Source organism: Eptatretus burgeri, unplaced genomic scaffold, assembly GCF_056783735.1.
Source record: "Eptatretus burgeri isolate ZD-2024b unplaced genomic scaffold, Ebu_testis_v1 Ebu_testis_scaffold_3162, whole genome shotgun sequence".
Classification (NCBI taxonomy): Eukaryota; Metazoa; Chordata; class Myxini; order Myxiniformes; family Myxinidae; genus Eptatretus; species Eptatretus burgeri.
This window is the reverse complement of record NW_028225110.1, coordinates 200,001-217,998: the sequence shown is the minus strand read 5'-3', so window position 1 is coordinate 217,998 and position 17,998 is coordinate 200,001. Positions and strand designations below refer to the sequence as shown.

The 17,998-nt window shown below is 46.3% G+C and overlaps 1 protein-coding gene across 1 annotated transcript in view; it reads left to right on the top strand.

Annotated features, from left to right (window-relative positions):
- LOC147006592 (uncharacterized) overlaps window positions 1–17,998 on the top strand; it is a 96,430-nt gene that overhangs the window by 67,806 nt on the left and 10,626 nt on the right. The window contains exons 3-4 of the mRNA XM_085868472.1: window positions 313–467; window positions 5,575–6,007. Of these exons, the coding sequence (XP_085724598.1) occupies window positions 5,587–6,007 (421 nt within the window). The 5' untranslated portion in view covers window positions 313–467; window positions 5,575–5,586. The remainder of the gene's footprint in view (window positions 1–312; window positions 468–5,574; window positions 6,008–17,998) is intronic.

Here is a 17,998-nt window from a genome sequence, read left to right as displayed (position 1 = left end):
ACCGTCGCCTCAACACTGCCTGCCCTCACCACCCCATGGCACCTCATGAGGTTTTCACATATTGGACAAATGGAGAGGGGGCTCCGAATACAATTCTTGTGTGGGGCATCATTTCATCTCGGGCCACCCCTGGGTGGGGACAGTAGCAGATTCGAAGCAGCAGAGCTCACACTGTATGAAGCGAAATTCATTAATTCATTCATTTGAAGCATGTGCCATAATGCATTGTTGCGTCCACTTTCAACTTGTACTTCAGCGGCTTCCGTCTGCCTTCCCCCCTGGCAAATGTCTTGCCCATCCCCATCACTTAAGGATGGGATATTCCAGACACCCAACCAAAGGGATGCCTCAGATTAACCTTGAGGAGACTCGTCTGGTGAGCGATACCTCAGCACCACCACAACGCACACAACAGTTTGTTTTGTGGTGGCTGGAGTACAAATACTGCGACCAACCTCCTTGGAAAGGTAACTGCAGGAGGATGTTACTTGATGCAGTTGGCACCAGATATGGATGGCTCTTTGCTCACAAAGAGCTCTTCTGCCCTCGTGGCAGCTTTTTGATTTAATCCTGCTGGTTGTCCATGAAAGGGAAATGAGAAAGAAGAAAAGCAATAACAGGTTCTTCCCTTCCATGGATTTTCTGCTTGTTTTGTCCTTGTTTTGTATAGTCATGGTGTTACTGTTGATGCAATGCCGTTTTTTCCATGGACATTGGTTTTATGCTTCTTGATGAAACAATAATTAGGGTGGGAGTGGTCGGGTGGCACTTTCATTTTTGGTTCTTTCATTAACCTCCGCCATCTTCGAAGATGGATGGAGGTCACTGTTTTCACCCCTTTCTGTTTGTTTGTTTGTTTTTGAACAGTATTACGGAAAAACCCTTCGGATTTCGACGAAACTTGGCTGGGGGGTTAGGTATGGTCCAAGGATCATGCCAGTAAATTTTGGACTTTCGTCCCCCTCCCCCCCCCCCCAAAGAAAAAATTGTTCGAGAAAAAAATATATATATTTTTTGTATTTTTACGTTTTAAGTGATTTCCAACCCACCTCCAAACATTTTTTTTACCCTTCCCCCAAAAAATAGAGAATTTTTTTTTTTTTGCATTTCTACATGTTTGAAGTGATTTCCAACCCCCCCCCAAAAAAAATTGTTAGAAATTTTTTTTTTTGCTTTTCTTCATGTTTTCAGTGATTCCCAACCCCCCCCAAAAAAAATTGTTCGAGTTAAAAAAAGTTTTTTTTTTTGCAGTTTGACATATTTTAAGTGATTTCCAACCCCCCAAAAAAAATTGTTCGAGGAAAAAAAAATTTTGCAATTTTTTTCAACAAAATTTCGATTTTTTTTTTTTTCATTTTTACATGTTGTAAATGATTTCCACCCCCCCCCCCCGCCCCCAAAAAAATGTTGGTGAAAAGAACTCTGACTCTGTCAGCACTGTTGACATCATATTTAATGAATAAAGGGGCTGTCACACCTTGACGATTCAGCCAACCTGTGCCGATTTATGAAAAATTTGCCTAATACGCTGGCACACGTCGAATACGTTATGGGTAGGTTTTGTATTCATTAAGAGCACGCTGAAAAACACTGCCATGAGTCATAGTACACTGGCTTTAATCGTTGAACTTTGTGGTTTTACTCAACTTTTCGTATGCTTAAAATTTTACGACGCACTCGGCGTTTGGCTCACACGTTCCGCGACGCTGGCCATAAGGTTTCGGCATGTTATGCGATTGTTGACACACGTTATTTATATGTTACTCAAATGTGGAAACGCGTTGAGGGAACATTTGCGTCCCCGAAACTTATTCATAAACTCTAGGTAACGTTTAATAAGCACGCGACACGAACGTTGTTCACAGCTCGCAATGCGCAACTAGAAAGTTTCTCATACATCGAAACACATCAAAGTAATGTTTCGGGAACCCGTGACTTATTTATAATCTACGAGTCACGTGCTTGGGAATTAGTTGTAGAGCATGTCCTACGAACAAATACGTATGTAGACGTATTTGATGTCTTCAGGACGACCACAGAACTTACTGAACGCGTTTCTAACAAACAGCTGACGGAGAATGGCGTATTCGCAGCGATTTGGGGAATTGGTATATAAAAAGGGCCTTCACAGGAGGAACCCGTCTTTTTTTTTTAAGACTTCGTGATGAGTCCATGTTGATGTCATTCCGAGAGGTGGAGGATACGGCAAGGCTGAGACGACAATACCTACCTGTCCTCGAACATCAACCTGACCTCATTGAGTTGACACTGCACCAGTTGCGTGCCAATTGAGCCGGGAGAAGATGACGTGAACGGAGGAGAAGGAACTGGGTCAGACCATGGATCGGTAGGCAACGCCATTACGGCATATATGACCAGCTCATGGTGGAACTCCGGAACGAGGACCATGCATCCTTCATGAACTTCCTGCGAATGCCTCCAGCGATGTTCGATGAGCTGCAAGCCAGAGTGGGTCCAAGGATAACCAAGCATTATTATGAAATCATTTCAATAGTCCAGTGGAAGCGATTTAACTCGTTCAATGGAAACGATTTCAATTGCCGAGCACCAGCGTCCAAAAACAATGGGCGAGTGACAGCAAGTTAACTCGTTAAATGGAAACGATTTGAATTGCCTTGCACCAGCGTCAAAAAACAATAGGCGAGTGACAGCCGTTTATTAAAATAGTTTAGTGGTAGTCAATGGATAGCAAACGTCACGTAATCGTAAACGATGCGCTCCCACGTTATGCATGTGTTCGACTATCGTTGGGCATAGGCTGTGGACGCCTAAAACACGATAAGCAATCGTTGGTATAACTAATCTATGTTATCGAACCGTTCTGTGTTCATTACGAATACATTATGCATTTCTCAAAGTCTTTTTTTAATAATTTCAATCGTAAAACAAAAATATTTCATCTTTGGAATGAGGAAAAAAAATTAGCCCTTTCAGAACATCGAACAATGGTGCAAAGTATTCTCCTATTCGTTGACGCAACGAGGATCCATCATCCCCCACAGCCTCCACATCACGTTCACATACTACTACTGACATAGACATTCAGCGACTTCCAATGCTACTACCACGACTACGACTATTATTACTGTCACCCACACCTACTACTAGTAATAGTATTGATACTACCGGCGTTCACATCTACTCACCATGGAGTCTGAAACAATGATGGGTTTTTATTGTGAAGCCCATTTATCTATCTTTAATTCCAGCTGTGTGTGTGTGTGTGTGTGTGTGTGTGTGTGTGTGTGTGTGTGTGTGTGTGTGTGTGTGTGTGTGTGTGTGTGTGTGTGTGTGTGTGTGTGTGTGTGTGTGTGTGTGTGTGACCGCTGTTTCTCGACAACCTCTGGTCCGATCTAATTGAAACTTGCCAGGTATATTGTTGGGGACCTGAGGATGTGCCTTTTCAAGGTTTGATATTAATCGGACAAGTGCTTCCTCAGTTATGGCCATTTATTTACCAAACCAATGACAAGACACGTTATTGCGTGGGCGTGGCCGATGGGGAAGGGAAGCACAGCCACGTTCCCCATTACGGGTTGCAACGTACGAGCTTCCGGAGAGTGATGACTTCGTGTATTCTAATAATTTCTCGATTTCTTATGCGCATTTATAGATTAACACAATGGCCCAAGTTATGATCGTTTTCATATTAGACGGTGTTTAAATTTTGGGAACATCAGAGTGCTGGCATGCTCCGAACCAGGAAGTAAATTTTTTCTCTCTCTTCTCTTTTTGTTTTTCCTTGCCACGACATTGCGAAAAGGTAAAATATGTTGGCGCTAATTGAATAATTGGGTATTAAAAATAAATTGCGAACAATCGTAACTGCGAATAATATCGAACTTCCGGGTCACGCACGTACGGGCACGTGAGAGCGAAGAAATGGCCTGTGTGGTTTGTTTATTTATTTATTATTATTAAAAAAATTTTTACGGGCACGTACTAGTATATACCAATTTCCCGAAACGCTGCCAATACGCCAGTACACGGGAGAAGTAATTGAGAAACACTTTCAGTAAGTTCTATGGTTGTCCAGAATACGTCAATTTAATTCGTCTACATACGACAATGTGCGTTTGACATACGTTACAAAGAGGTTGATAGCATGTTACTCAAAGGTGAGAAGCACGTTTTACTTCGGTTCAAAACATGCTACTCATAGGGAAAACGCACGTCACTCTTACGTTCATAGCACGCCAGTCATTGGTTTAAGGCCAGTTATACATAGTTTCAATGCACGCTACTCATAGTTTCCAAGCATGTTAAACATCGGCTCAGCTGACGCTACTCATTTGTTCAAAGCACGTTGCTCATCGATTAGAAATTTGGTTTCAAGTATGTTGGCCATTACCTTGACGTGTTTCGACTAATGAGTAACCTCCAAGTAACGTGTGTTCGCCGTGTTTAAACGATTGCGGAACGTGCTAGGAACAGAAGCCAACGCATGCGAAACGTGTTAGCCTGACGTCGAGTACGTCTTAAAATTTTCAGCATGCTTGAAATTTCACGACGTACCAAACGGACAAGGTAATATGCCAGCGAACTTCAATGATTTCCAGCATACTCTAAACGTAGACACAACTTACCTGTAGCGTATCTGACGTATGCCTAGCGTTGTAAACACATTTTTCATCGAATGGCATACGCTGGCAAAATCGTCAAGGTGTGACTGCGATGTTGACACTTCAAATTCTCAGGCAGTTTTGATTTCAATCGGCGTCTGGCAAGTTCTTAACTGGCTACGCCACGAGTTCGCCGGCGATACGTATAGCACGCAAAGGGTAAGTTAAACTCTTGTTTGTCATCGGTTTTGAACGCCGACCACAAGGTAAGCATTCGTTGGTAAAAGTTATGTATAACACAACGAAACGTTCCGTGCCCGTTACTGATATGTTATGCAAACGATCAACACGTTATGAATGCGCCAAAAACTTAAAAAAAAAAACATCAAAATTTCAGCGTCCGCCAGCATTTTACATACATTTTTATACGTTGCCATTGCTGCCTAAAACCTCAAGGTGTGACAGGGCCTGAACATATAAGGTTCACTTGAGTGACCCAGCAGTATTGGCGGCGGAGGTTTTGCACTCTCCCGAGTGCTCCCCCTCTAGTTTTGTTCGTTTTTACTGCTGGTTGCATCATTGCTGTGATTGTGGCTGTGCCACTGATGTAGTGCCCTCTGTATATTCAAGAAAAAAATTGGAATTTGCCCAGCGTGCCAGTGATAGCTCGCCTACTCTTAGAGAAAGATTCCATCGGATCTTTAATGTCCACCCACTCATGCTGTGAGAGGGGATGCCCAGTTGAACGTTCATCCGAAGGACGGCACACACATTGATCCCTTTCCCTATCTGTGAAACACCACGGACACAGCTTGTTGCCATGTCGGGATTCAAACCCAAGCTGGACAACTCGGGTGCAAGTGTGTCTCCCTCAAGTCCATCCTGACAGCCCACATGGGGTGATCAAACTGACTGCAAAACCCTGCATTGATTGGAACAAATACAGAGTTTTTTTTGTCCTTTGTTTACATATGTATTGTGTCCCTGGCAGGTCATCGGTGAAATGGACAACTTCTTGGAATGGCTCCAATCACAAGGTGTGAGAGCAGAAACAGCTCAAGCAGTGATCAATATACTTGGAATTGAGAATCGGAAGGTTCTTCGAGTTTGTACAGACTCTGATGTATTGCGAACAGAGCTCCTCTCTCTCGCCAAAGAGAAATTTAAATTTGCAATGTATGCCGACTTCTGTAAATTTGTGGAATCTTTTTTCAAGCCGCAGGTTGTCCAGCTTGCAGGCTCTTCTCTGTTGGGAAGTCTCTTCATCAACTTGGAGAATGTTGTTCGAGAACTTTCCAGTTTCTGCAAAAAGTTTATTGGATTCCAAAATGTGCAGCTGGAAAATATTCCTGGTTTCTGGGAAAACAATTTAAGTGATGTCTGCAACCTCCACAATCAGGATGATGGATTAACACCTGAGTCTGGTATGTTACTATTTGAAACACTTGAGCATGTCAAGAAATACCTTGATGTACAACCATGAATGTGTTTTTTTTTTCTTCGAACTTGAGGAATCTCTTTTGGAACAATTTTGTATTGAAAACGTTTAGATTCTCGGTTCCCATTGAATGTTTTTTTTTTGTATACATTGTCGAGGCTCGTTTGAGAGCGAAAACACAACGCACAAGGTGGGCAGGAGACAAGGGGGGGGGGTGGGGGAGAGGGAAGGACAAAACGGTAGGGAAGAGAGACTTTGAGAGAGCTCTGGAAGGGAGAGGGATGGGGTGGAGAATGTGGGGTAAACAAGATGGACACCACAGGGACTTTCAGAACCTCACACGACAGGGAACTTTGGGGAAGGAAAGCAGGGAATTGGATTGAAGGAGGTGGGTTTCGGTTGGATTAACAGCGTGGAAAAGATCGTGGTTTTGGATGGGTAAAATTGGAAGTAATGGTGAACAGCTCTTTTGAAGAGCTGGAGGGAGGAGTGGGATTGAAGAGAGTGTGGGAGTTTGTTACAAAGGCAGAAAAAAGTGAAATGAAAGAGGGAAGATGAGCAGTGATTGGTGATTTTGGTAGTTTTTTCCAGAAGGGGGTTGTTGGCGGACACCTTGAGCACTCTGCATAAATATATTGCCGGGGGGGGGCATATCGCAAACACACAAGGGGGGTGAGACCAGAGAGGAGACAGTAGAAGACAGAAAAACCACTGACCTGCCTGTGGTGAGAGAGTGAGTGAGAGGCTCAACGACTCAGCCTCACTGCGGGAGAGACCAATGATTCTCAATGCCTCGCCTTCCACAGCGTGAATCCGAGAAAGGTGAGAGGCCGGAGCACCGGCCCATAGGGGAGAACAATACTCCATCATGTTGACGACGAAAGCTTTGCATGTGGTCAGGAGCTCATGTGGGTCTGGGAAGGACTTTGCACAACGGAAGTGCCTCGTCAGCAACTGGATTTGGAGGCCAGTTTGGCAATGTTGATTTCCCAGAAAAGATCGTGGCAGTTGGCGAGACACAGAAGCTTGAATGAAAAGGTTTCTTCAAGAGGATTGTTGAGAATGTGGATTGGTGGGGTGGGTTCAGACGGTCCTTACGGAGAGACAGAGTGATTGAGAGATTTGTCACGATTGAAAGACATGTTCCACGTGTTTGACCAGTTTGTGTTTTATCCAGATCTGCAGAGACTTCTGCTTGCCGATCTGAGGGATGACAGATGGTATGGCCGAGGGTGGCGTCATCAGCAGAGAGATAAAGAGGATTTCGATCGAGTCAGACAGATCATTGATGAAAACCAGAAATATAACAGGTCGCAGATCGCTGCCTTGAGCAACTCCAGCCTGGACATAAAGAGGAGTTGAAAGAACTCTATTTCGGGCCACACGTTGGCTGCGACAGGAAGTCAGTCTGTGAGCCATGAGTGGAGATTGCCTTCAATACCACAGGAAGAGAGCTTGGTGAGCAGAGCAGGGTGCCGGACCGTATTGAAAGCATGCCACATGTCTCAGGATATTCCTCTGATTTCATGTTAAGCATTGAGGATCTCCATCCATTTTTCAGAGAGCAGAAGCAGTGTATGCAGGGTGGAGTGACCTGGTCTGAAACCAAATTGATGATTGAAGAAGAGGAAGGATTTCATGTCTGAAGCGATGATTGATTCCATAACCTTGCTGATGGATTCCATCACCTTTTGCATGCAGAGCGGTAACCGATTTGCAAGCAGATGGCAGATGAACTTGAGCAAATGAGAGGGTGAATAAAACTGAGAGAGGTTGAGTAAGAGCAGCAGAGCAGGTTTTGCGGATACGTGGGCTGATGCCATCTGGACCTTTTGCAGAATCTGAGTCGAGGTTTGATGGCAAGCTCTCCACCTTGTCAAGAGAAAAGGACACAGAGTCCAGAAACAACTGGGTGAAGTGGATACAGTAAGTGATGGGTTTGGGGCACAAGATTTAGAAGCAAACACGGAGTTTAAACATTCAGCCTTTTCACGTGCAATGTCAGCTGAGCAGCCATTTGATGTGAGGGTCGGCATGGAGGGAGCACATACACCAGAAACTCTGAGTGGATGCCACCAGGATTTGGAGGAGGGAGAGAGGTTTCAGAGTTCAGACTTGAGATTTGAACAATGTTGTTTTCTGGCTCTCCTGAGGGCCGACACATTTGTTCTGAGCTTTGTGGAAGAACTGAGATTACTCTCAGTTGGATTTGCTTTTCATGAGGCTTTCCATTTTTTTAAGTTCTGATTCACAAATTCCAAAATGTTCCGTGTTTAATAGCACATTTTAATTATCCGCATGCAAAAAGTAGTTTGTTTACCACTCGTATCGGCATGGACAGTGGGAGAAAGGATTCTGTTGAACATTTCATGTCTGTGCTGTAATTTGCACCTTGGATTGGGAGATTTGACAGATGGAGCGGAGGTCTCAGATGTTTGAGGGACACACAATGAGGGAGAGGGTTGAAGGTTTTGAGTGGGCTTCGGCTGAGAAGTTGTGGGTGGAATGGAGCAGGATTGGTTGATTTTGAGATGAGAGGGAAACTGAGAGGGGCAGGAAGAGTGGGGAGGTGAGATGAGAGGGGGTGAGTTGGCGGGGAGCTTGGAGAGGATGGCGTGAAGGGGATGCAGAAAGAAGAGACATGAAGTGTGGCAATGCTGAAGAGTGGGACACGTGGAAGGAGGTGGGCTGGTCGTTGATGTTTGGGAAAGCATTGACACGGAGGGTTTTGACTACAAAAGAATGTGAACAGGATTTGTTTGTTGTGTGCAGACAACCTTTGCTAACAACTTCCCAAGATTCCCACATTTAACTTTCTGAGATGAACATCGTGGGATGGGTGAACAGCATTTTTGTTAAAGGCACGGAGAAAGGTCGATCTGCAGCAACCAGAGAAGGGATGACAGAAGCACCATTTCCATGAGAGACAGGTTTACAAAATGTGCCTATGTTGAAGAAGAAGAAGAAAAAGAAGACCATGTTGGGTGCTGATGCCAGATAAACAAGGGAGGAGAAGCATTTCAATACATTTTCAAAGGCTTTCAAAGGAAGAAGTTTTTATTCAATGGGCATAATACTTGAGGGTTGCCGTGGGTGGGGAGAGTGTTGGGGGTGTTTATCCAAATGTTACGGAGTGTTGTACAGGTGAGGGTGGGGTTGGTGTTTCCAATCGAGTCCCTATGCACAAGGAGTGGCAACAACTTTCATTTGGAAGCCTTTTTGTGCCCATCGAGCACGGCGCACCGAACCTGTGGCAATTGCGCGTGATGCGGAATGTGTTTGTTTTCTAATCAAGCTGTCTTTCTCTGCACGCAAAATGAAGATTATATTAGTTAATGCTCTTTGTTGTTGTTCTTCCTCCACGTCAGAATCTTCAGACAGAATTGATTCAACCTCAACACATCACAGAAACCGAGGCAAAATGAAGTGTCATACTCGAGTTCAGGTTCACATTGATTGCTTCATTCGAGGTAGACAGACCGTGTACGTAGAATAAACACATCGGTATTGAGAGACAGAATTGAGAAATTTGAAAAGTGAAAGACAGAAATGAAGGCACGCTATCCATGCCAGAATTGCACATCATCAAGTGAGTCCAGAATTCGAGAAGATAACAATTGTGAGTGGAAAAATATCAGAGAAACAGCTTGAGTTGATTGATTGATCGTATACTCTGCCTGAAGGCATATCATTGGCTGCTTTGCAAGGCTGACACTGGGTGGTTTGCCATTACTTTCCCAGCTCTTCATTTCCTTCAACGTACTGTCAACTTTTCTTGAAGTACCGTGCCACTGAAAACATGCACACAGTGATTGTAAATCTTCATTATGTTCTATTTCCATCAACTCTCTCATCTTTCATGTTTTCTCTTTTCCCTCAGCTTATTAATACATGTTTCGACATGATCATTCAAAAGTGGAGCATGCACACCGCTCAGGGTACTCAGCAGTACTCGATTAGGCCTTGCCAAGGTGTGAAGCAACTGCTTTGGTGTTTTCCAATTTCCCTTTTCTGGCTGGTCAACGGTCATGATTTCCGAATCAAACAACCTCACCTCAGTTCACTAATTTGGTTTCAGACCAGGTGTCTCCACCTTGGACATGCTGCTTCGACTCAACTCGCAATGGATGCAGGCCCTCAATGTCAGACAAGTGATTGGAGCCGTCTCTCTGATCATATCTCATGCTTTTGATGCAGTCTGGCATCCTGCCTTGCTCTCCAAACTCTCTGTCTACAGCATCCATGGCCAACGCCACACATGGGTTCCTGACTCCTCTGTTCCAGAAGTCAACGTGTGACACTCAACAGAATCCTTTCATCTTCTCCCCAGCTTGCTGTTGGCTTAACGTTGAAGTTGATGGCAGAAGATCATTGGGTCTTGAGTTCAAGCTGCTGTTGAATTAACACCAAGTGGGTTGACTCAGCCTGTCATCCTGAGGTTGGCAAAATGAGCACCAGCTTTCTGGTAATGTGGGCAGTTCATCAGCGGCACAGCTGTGCTCATTGAAAAATGATGCAACCAGCAGCCACAGGCTGCATAAGAACCATCTCTCCCTGTTTTGGCTGGAGTGCCCCAAAGCAGTATTCGAGGTCCAGTCCTATTCCTGATCTTCATGAATGATCTCTCTCACTCGATGGAAAATCCTCTTTTGTGTATTTGCTGACAACTTCACCCTGTGTTGACATCCTTCATTCTTCAGAAAGGTATCCTGCAGCATCTTCCCTCTCCACAGACCTTGACAAAATCACAAGATGGGAAAACACTTGGAATATGTTTTTCAATCCTGGTGACAAATATGATGTGCTCATTATCTCTCTCCATCAGGTTCATCTGGTATCCCCCTCCTGCGCCCCACTCCCTCCCCACCCCATATACTTTCCTATCAATTGTCATGAGGAAGTTCAGGACAATCGGATTTGTCCCCATCTCTCAATGGTGAACAATCACTCTCGAAATTCTCGTATCCAGATCTGGATGTTCACCTAATCTCATCAATTTGGCCTCATCATTCAACAAACATGTCAACTAAGTTTCGTTTGAATCCATTCATAATTTTTTGAGGTATTCTGCTCACAGACATACAGACAGACAGACAAACATGGGTGAAAACACAACCTCCGTCCACCTTCGGTGGTGGACGTAAATTGAAAAAATACAAATCTTGAACTTTTCTTCAACACAAGTGTACATTTGCTTTTCTTGAACACACACTTTTACACACCCTTTCTTGAACATGTCTGGTGATCCAAAAACAATTTCTCAAAGATTACACAAAATGAAAATTTGGGAAACCAAGAGGTGGTTTTGCATCATACTTCACTGGTCAATGCAAACTCCAGTGGATATATGCAAAATATATATATAGATAAAAAGTTAAAGCCACGGGTACTGAGTGTATTTTGAGGGGGTTAATCCCTATTTCTCCTCAGAAGACCTGGACCTGTGGCCACCACTTACAATTAACTTCGTGGGACGGTGGGTTGTTGTGCAACCACATACAGCAACCAGTTAACGAGTTCCGAGTTCTAATGTCCACCGTCTAATTTGCTGTTAAACAAGAGGTCACCTGGCTTCCTGAACGCAGAGCATGCCCTCGGCAAAGCACCAATCTTATCTTGATTAGATCTTAATTAGGGTGGCCGAGCATTTACCGCTGGTGCATGCTGACTATGACAGGTTAATTTGTTTGGTTTGTTTCCCAGTCTATCTCGGTTCAAACAATGTTGGATCAATGGAAGGAAAGGACAAGCATGCACAGGTTGCAATGTCAACAAGGAATTTATTAACAAGGAAAATAAATGAATAAACTGAAGAACTTTTTATTTCTTTGTAGTGAAAATAAGGAAATTCAAATCGATCAAACTATTCTCGAGCAAATATAGAATTAAACAGGCATTAATGGAAAAACAGACAAAGAGCAGATGCTTTTCAATGTGCCTCACTTAACGATTTACCACGAGACAAGAGTACCCAGTAGATCATTAAGGGGGGAAAGAAATCCCGTTTCACTTGCCAAGGCCGGAGTCGTCTTGCGTCAAACAAAATATCCCGAAATGTGTGAGCGTGCCTTAGTCCGTTGCCAGCGCCCTGCCTTGACGTGCACCCCCCGCAAACATTCTTGGACACCAATCGTCGTCACCCCCAGGAACCATGGACGCCAAGAATCAGGTACGCCAAGAGCAGGTCTTGAGCAGAACCAGCAATAACGGTCAAAGCGTCACTCACCATCAGAAGCCACCAGGAGTCGCAACCAACGGACAGCTGTAGGGAGCTGTGAGACGTTGAGGTGCTATGAGGATCTGGAAGGTGTTGAAGCTGTCGCCAGCTCACCAACCGTCTGACTGGAGCTGAAAATATCCATCACTGTCCTATCCCTAAGAGTGGATGATCACCTGTCTCTGTTATCATCTGAGCTCAAGCGTTTGGACATCGGTATTGCAGCACTCTTTGAGGTTCGGAGAGCAGATTGTGGCGAGATCATGGGGGGTTGTTTCACCTCCTATTGGTCCGGTCGCTCTGATGGTTACCATGCCCAAGGAGTTGCTGAAGCTGTGTCCAATAAGCTGACTCCAATGATAAGTGAGGTAAAACCAGTCAATGAGCGTATTGTGAGACAAAGGATTCGTCACTCTTTGGGTATCATTTCCCTGGTGTCTATATATGCTCCGACTGAGGTGAGTGATCTCACCATGAAGGACTCATTGTATGCCACGCTCGAGTCTGTGGTTGATCAGTGCCCCAGGTGAGACGCACTTCTCGTCTTGGGGGATTTCAATGCATCGACTGGAACTGATAGGGATGGTTATGAGACGTGTGTTGTTCTGTTGTGAAGTTTATGAGGTCCACATGGGTCTGGAACTGTGAACCAGAAGAGCACGTCGTTCCTTGACTTTGCAAGAACTCATGGACTTGGGGTGGCTGGTTCATGGTTTCAGGGCCCACAAGCTCATCGCTGGACTTAGTATTACAATGCTGGTGGTGTGGGAAAGGAGACTAACCATGTTCTGGAGGATGATCCAGAACTACAGGGTCTACCGGAGTGCTCAGTTCCTCAATACTCACCACCGGCTTGTTGTTGCAACTCTAAAGTTACACCTTAAATCCAGGAGAATGGTACCATCCCAGCCAAGGCTGAATATTGGCAAGCTCAAGGATGAGAGGGCACCTGAGGATTTTGCGAAGAGACTGAGTGGAGATTTGGGAGGTCTGGGTGCTTTGGGAGATCCTGAGGAGTTGTGGAGTGCCTTCAAGACCACCGTTCTTGATGTTGCCGGTGGATGTCTTGGAAGTCACCGTGGGGTGAAGAATAATTTTTCTCTCTCAAGGGACACTGGATACCATTGATCAGAGTCGCAGGGCCAGGCTGAATGGCAGAGCTGAGCTGTTCAGGGAGCTGAGGTGTAAAACTGTACGTGCGCTAAGGGTGGACAAGGAGGCCTATTTGCAAGTTATCTGTGATTGGGGAGAGCGTCACCTGTGGTCAAGTAATTATTGGGCTGCTATCAGGGGAATTTGTGCATTGCATTCATCGAAGCCCATCCATTGGTGTACTGCAGTGAGAGCCGAGTGTGGTTGGCTCTTGGCAGTGGAGTCCGAAGTGAAGGCCTGCTGGACCGGTGACTTTGAGCGGTTGCACAAGGTTGATCCACCAGCTGTTGCGTTGTACTGTTATGGGGCCAAGAGTCGGCTGCGAGCATGACCGCCAGATGGAGCAGCAGGGTCGACTCCACCAAGCACCTGGAATTTATATCGTACCTTTCCGGAGAACTCCGGCAAGTACGGGTCCCTCACTGGACCGTGAACCGTCAAATCCACCATGAGGGTTATTTGCCAATTCTCAAAATACCTAGAGATCCACATGGCGGTTTAAAGAGGATCCACATCCTCAACGGCACCCGTACGGAACGAGCTGCTTGCGTACTCGAACCTTGTGTGACCCGAGCGGACGGTCACCAAATTCCGTCGGTCCAAATGCCCCCTTACGGCGGCTCCAACGGCCTTACTATTTCTCCAACACGTGTCACGCTAAGCCAATGGAAGAAAACACAGCAACGAACTGAAATATGTAACAAATGGGGTATTTATTCACAAAAGGGAAAGGGGAAACGCAGAGCAGAATTAAACCGACTATAAAAGGAATGCAGTCAATGTGCAAGCAAAAAGCACTTCAATAATTTCTACTTACAGACGGGCCCACAGACAGATGCACACCCAAAATAAACACACGGAACCCTCCCGCCTCGTGCGGTCTTCGACGAGACGAGCGAACCAGGACGAGACCAGCCGTGTCGAGAGGCGACAAGCCCAGCGTCCACGAGATGCGACCAGCGCTCGGGCAACTCGGTGAGAGGCGATTCGTGCTCACCCAGATCAGCCGCAATGTCGGGATCAGATCAGATCAGAGCAGACGCCGGCGACAGGACCAGAGCAATCTCCGGTGACAGGACGAGAGCAGACGCTGGCGCCAGGATCTGACCAATCTCTCTCGTTCGTCCCAACATCACAACGCTTTTTCTCTCGGAGGGGGGACTCTTCTTCTGTTCACCCGCCCTCTCATTGGTCGGAACCATCGCGTGATTCCCTGGCCACCCTCCATTGGACAGGCGCAGGGTCGGTGGGGCAACTCCCACCCTTCTGGGCGGAATCCCGAGCCGTGGCGTTTGTGGCTCCGCCCACCTCATCACCTCTGGCCGCGTGTCCAATGGCGATCGTGTTGAGGAAGGTGTTGTCGTTGTAAGGGGTGTAAAATGTAAAAGAAAACCCTCACTGTCAAAATAACTCCACAGCGCATGAACATTTAATTCCCATTTGATTAGGGATGGGAACCCAACTGGAAACGCATACTTACCGATATAACTGATCTATGGGGACCTGAATGTTGTGTGCAATGGGTTCCAGATTCGTAACAGTACGTCAGGGGTGGAACAATCCCTTCATGTTCTTGCGCATGGCAGCTTCGCTGCTGGGGTCGCTATCATTTCTTGGAAGCAAGACTGTGTCGCTGATGCAGTCCCTCCACCAGTACACACTGGTACTCATTTCGCCAACCTTGGAAGGATGACGGGCTGAGTCAACCCCCCTGGTGAATTAATTCAGCGGCCAACAGGGCTTGAACTCAGCACCCTGTGATCCCAAGCCACCACCCGAACCACAAAGCCAACACCAGCATTGTTACAATCCCTGTTGCTCACCCTCCAATCAACTGTGGTCCACCTTCATTTGTGGAAACACATGGTGCGGTGAACCGGTTGAAATGGGGTAAAGCTCCAGGGATCTGTGGCATCCATGCTTAAATTCTCAAGGCTGGTTGAAATGCCGGACTCGTGTCGTTGCATGCAGTTCTGTGTTCTGCCTGGAACACAGGCATCATCCAAACTGACTCCAGAGAGGGACAAGGCCCCTCTTCAAAAGGGATGGGTGATCTCCAAGACTGCAACAACGACCGAGGGGTGACGCTGCTCTCAATGCCGGGCAAGGACTTTGCTCGGATAATTCTTGATAGGGTTCGCCACCATCTGCTTGAGCACCAGCATCCAGAGCAGTCAGGCTTTCCACCAATGAGGTCAACGATTGACCGTATCCTTGCTTTTCGTGTCCTCACTGAACGCAGACGAGAGTTTCGGGAGGGGCTGCTTGCAGCCTATGTTGATCTCTGTAAATCGTTTGCTTCAGTGAATTGGGATGCCCTGTGGAGGATTCTTGGTCTTTGTGGGGTGCCACCAATCTGATCGATCTGATGTCTGAACTCTACTATGGTACTGAGAGTACTGTGAGATGTGGTGGTGCCAGCTCTGACTTAGTTTCAGTTGTTACTGGAGTTCGTCAGGGGTGTGTCCTGGCCCCCACACTTTTCAGCACTTGTATGGACTGGATTCTGGGGAGGATGTCTGAGAGATCAAGCTGCAGTGCATCATTTGGGAATGTCAAGATCTCTGACCTTGATTTCGCAAATGTTGCAGTTATCTTTGCGGAGACTCATGAGATCCTTTTGGGGGCTCTCGAGGTGCTGAATGGGTCAAAACTAAGGTCGAGGCTTTCAATGACATCTTGGATGCTGCTGTCCTGTTTGTGGTGAGGATGTTGAGGTCGTGGAGAGATTCACTTAACTTGGCAGTGATATTCATGTCTCTGCTGGCTGTGAGCCAGAAGTCAATAGACGTCTGGGTTGGGCCTGGAGAGTCATGGATTCACTGGATCATGGGCTGTGGCGATGCCAGTATCAGTACAGGAGTACGGAAGTCTGAGTCTTCAGGTCCTTGGTGCTTCCAGTCTTGCTCTATGGATGTGAGACTTTGACTCTGACCATGGATCTGAGATGGAGACTGAATTACTTTGGTGCCAGGTCTCTTCGTAGAATCCTTGGCTCTCACTGGTCGGACTTTGTGTCAAATGAGCGGTTGCTGAGCGAGACTCAAATGTGATTTGTTACCTGCATAGTCCGTGAGTGTCAGCTGTGGCTGTATGGACATGTGCCTCGTTTTCCTGACGCTGATCAGACTCACCAGATTATTTTAGCGAGGGAGGCTCGTCAGTGAAGGAGGCCAATGGGCCAACCACATGCCTCGTGGTTGCAGCGGGTTGATCGGCATCTCAAGCAGATGGGGATGGACCATGCATCTGCCTGGGGATGGCCAGACGGAGGCCCCTGGAGGACTCGTGGAAAGCTCCGCGCTTCTCTGGCGCATGCTCCCCTACCTGACCTGACCTGACCTGACCTCAGGCAGTTATTTCCATAAATGCATGCTGAGAATAAACCCATCACCTTGTGTGGTGGGAGTCAAACTTTTTGATGTGCTGGAGGAGGGCAGAGAACAGGTTCCCTTTCTTTCTTTCGTGACAACCTCTTCCTCTTTACAACACGTTCATGACGTATGATTTTACATCAGTTTTCAGTTCTGCATGAGCGGTATTCACCAATCGTGCATGCTATAAGATAACCCTTCGCCCAATGGATACTTGTCGATTCCCTTTCCATCAAGACACATTGGCTTGGGAATACACGATGTATTTTCACATTTTATTTTGGTTGTCATTTTCACATTGGACTTGCAGGCCATTTGAGTCATCACACCGCAAGATTTTCCTGGACAGTTCATTTTGACGGTCAAACATGGCTGTGGTCTTGGATCATTTTCCTCAAGTCCCACCTTTTTCCATCGGCGATCGACACCCTGTTCAGCAGCTCTCTGGATACTGACTCTTCTTTGTGTCAGGCTGAACAAAGAGGTGATAATTGCCGTTGACGTTGTGGTCGCTTCGTGTTTCTGCTCGGTGTTCCGGTGGATGGCTGCTTTCTGGCGTTCGTCCAGCGCCCCGAAAATGGCATCGTAAGCCAGGCCTGTGTTAATTGGGAGTTGCATCTCATTTGGTCAGGAGAGAATGCGTCACGTGCAGCGTCACTGCGAGGATGGACGGTTGGAGGTCACACGCAGCGATGTGCCAATAGGCAAGCTGGCTTTGGCTGAAGTCTGTTTGAGGCACTGCTTACACTGGTCTCCGATAAAAGGACAGCAGGACTGCCTTGTTGGCAGTTTGTACGAGATCCTGCTGATGGTTGGGGGTAGGAGCAACTGAAGTTGGTGACAGTTGGACTGTTGCTGCTTGTTCTGTTCGGTACTTGGTTCTTGTTTCTTGGTTCATGGGGGTGATCACGTGACGTCGTTTGGTGTTCAAGCCTGTTTGTGGGTGGGTGCATGGCGAGGCAAGGCGCTGGCAGTGGAAACGAGCCAAGCTGTGGAGAGCTCATTTGGAGAGGTCGACCAAGCCACACTCACATTTTGGGTTATTTTAGGAGACGCACGACGACTTCTGCCTTGGTAAGCCGAGACCAGATTTCTTTATCCCCCTGATTGGTCTGATGGGGACCAATTTTTCGTGTTTCATTGTTAAGTAAGGCATCGTGATGAGCATCTGCTTTTTGTCTATTTTACTTTTTATACTTGTGGAATTCTGTATTTGTTTGAAATCATTTTGTTG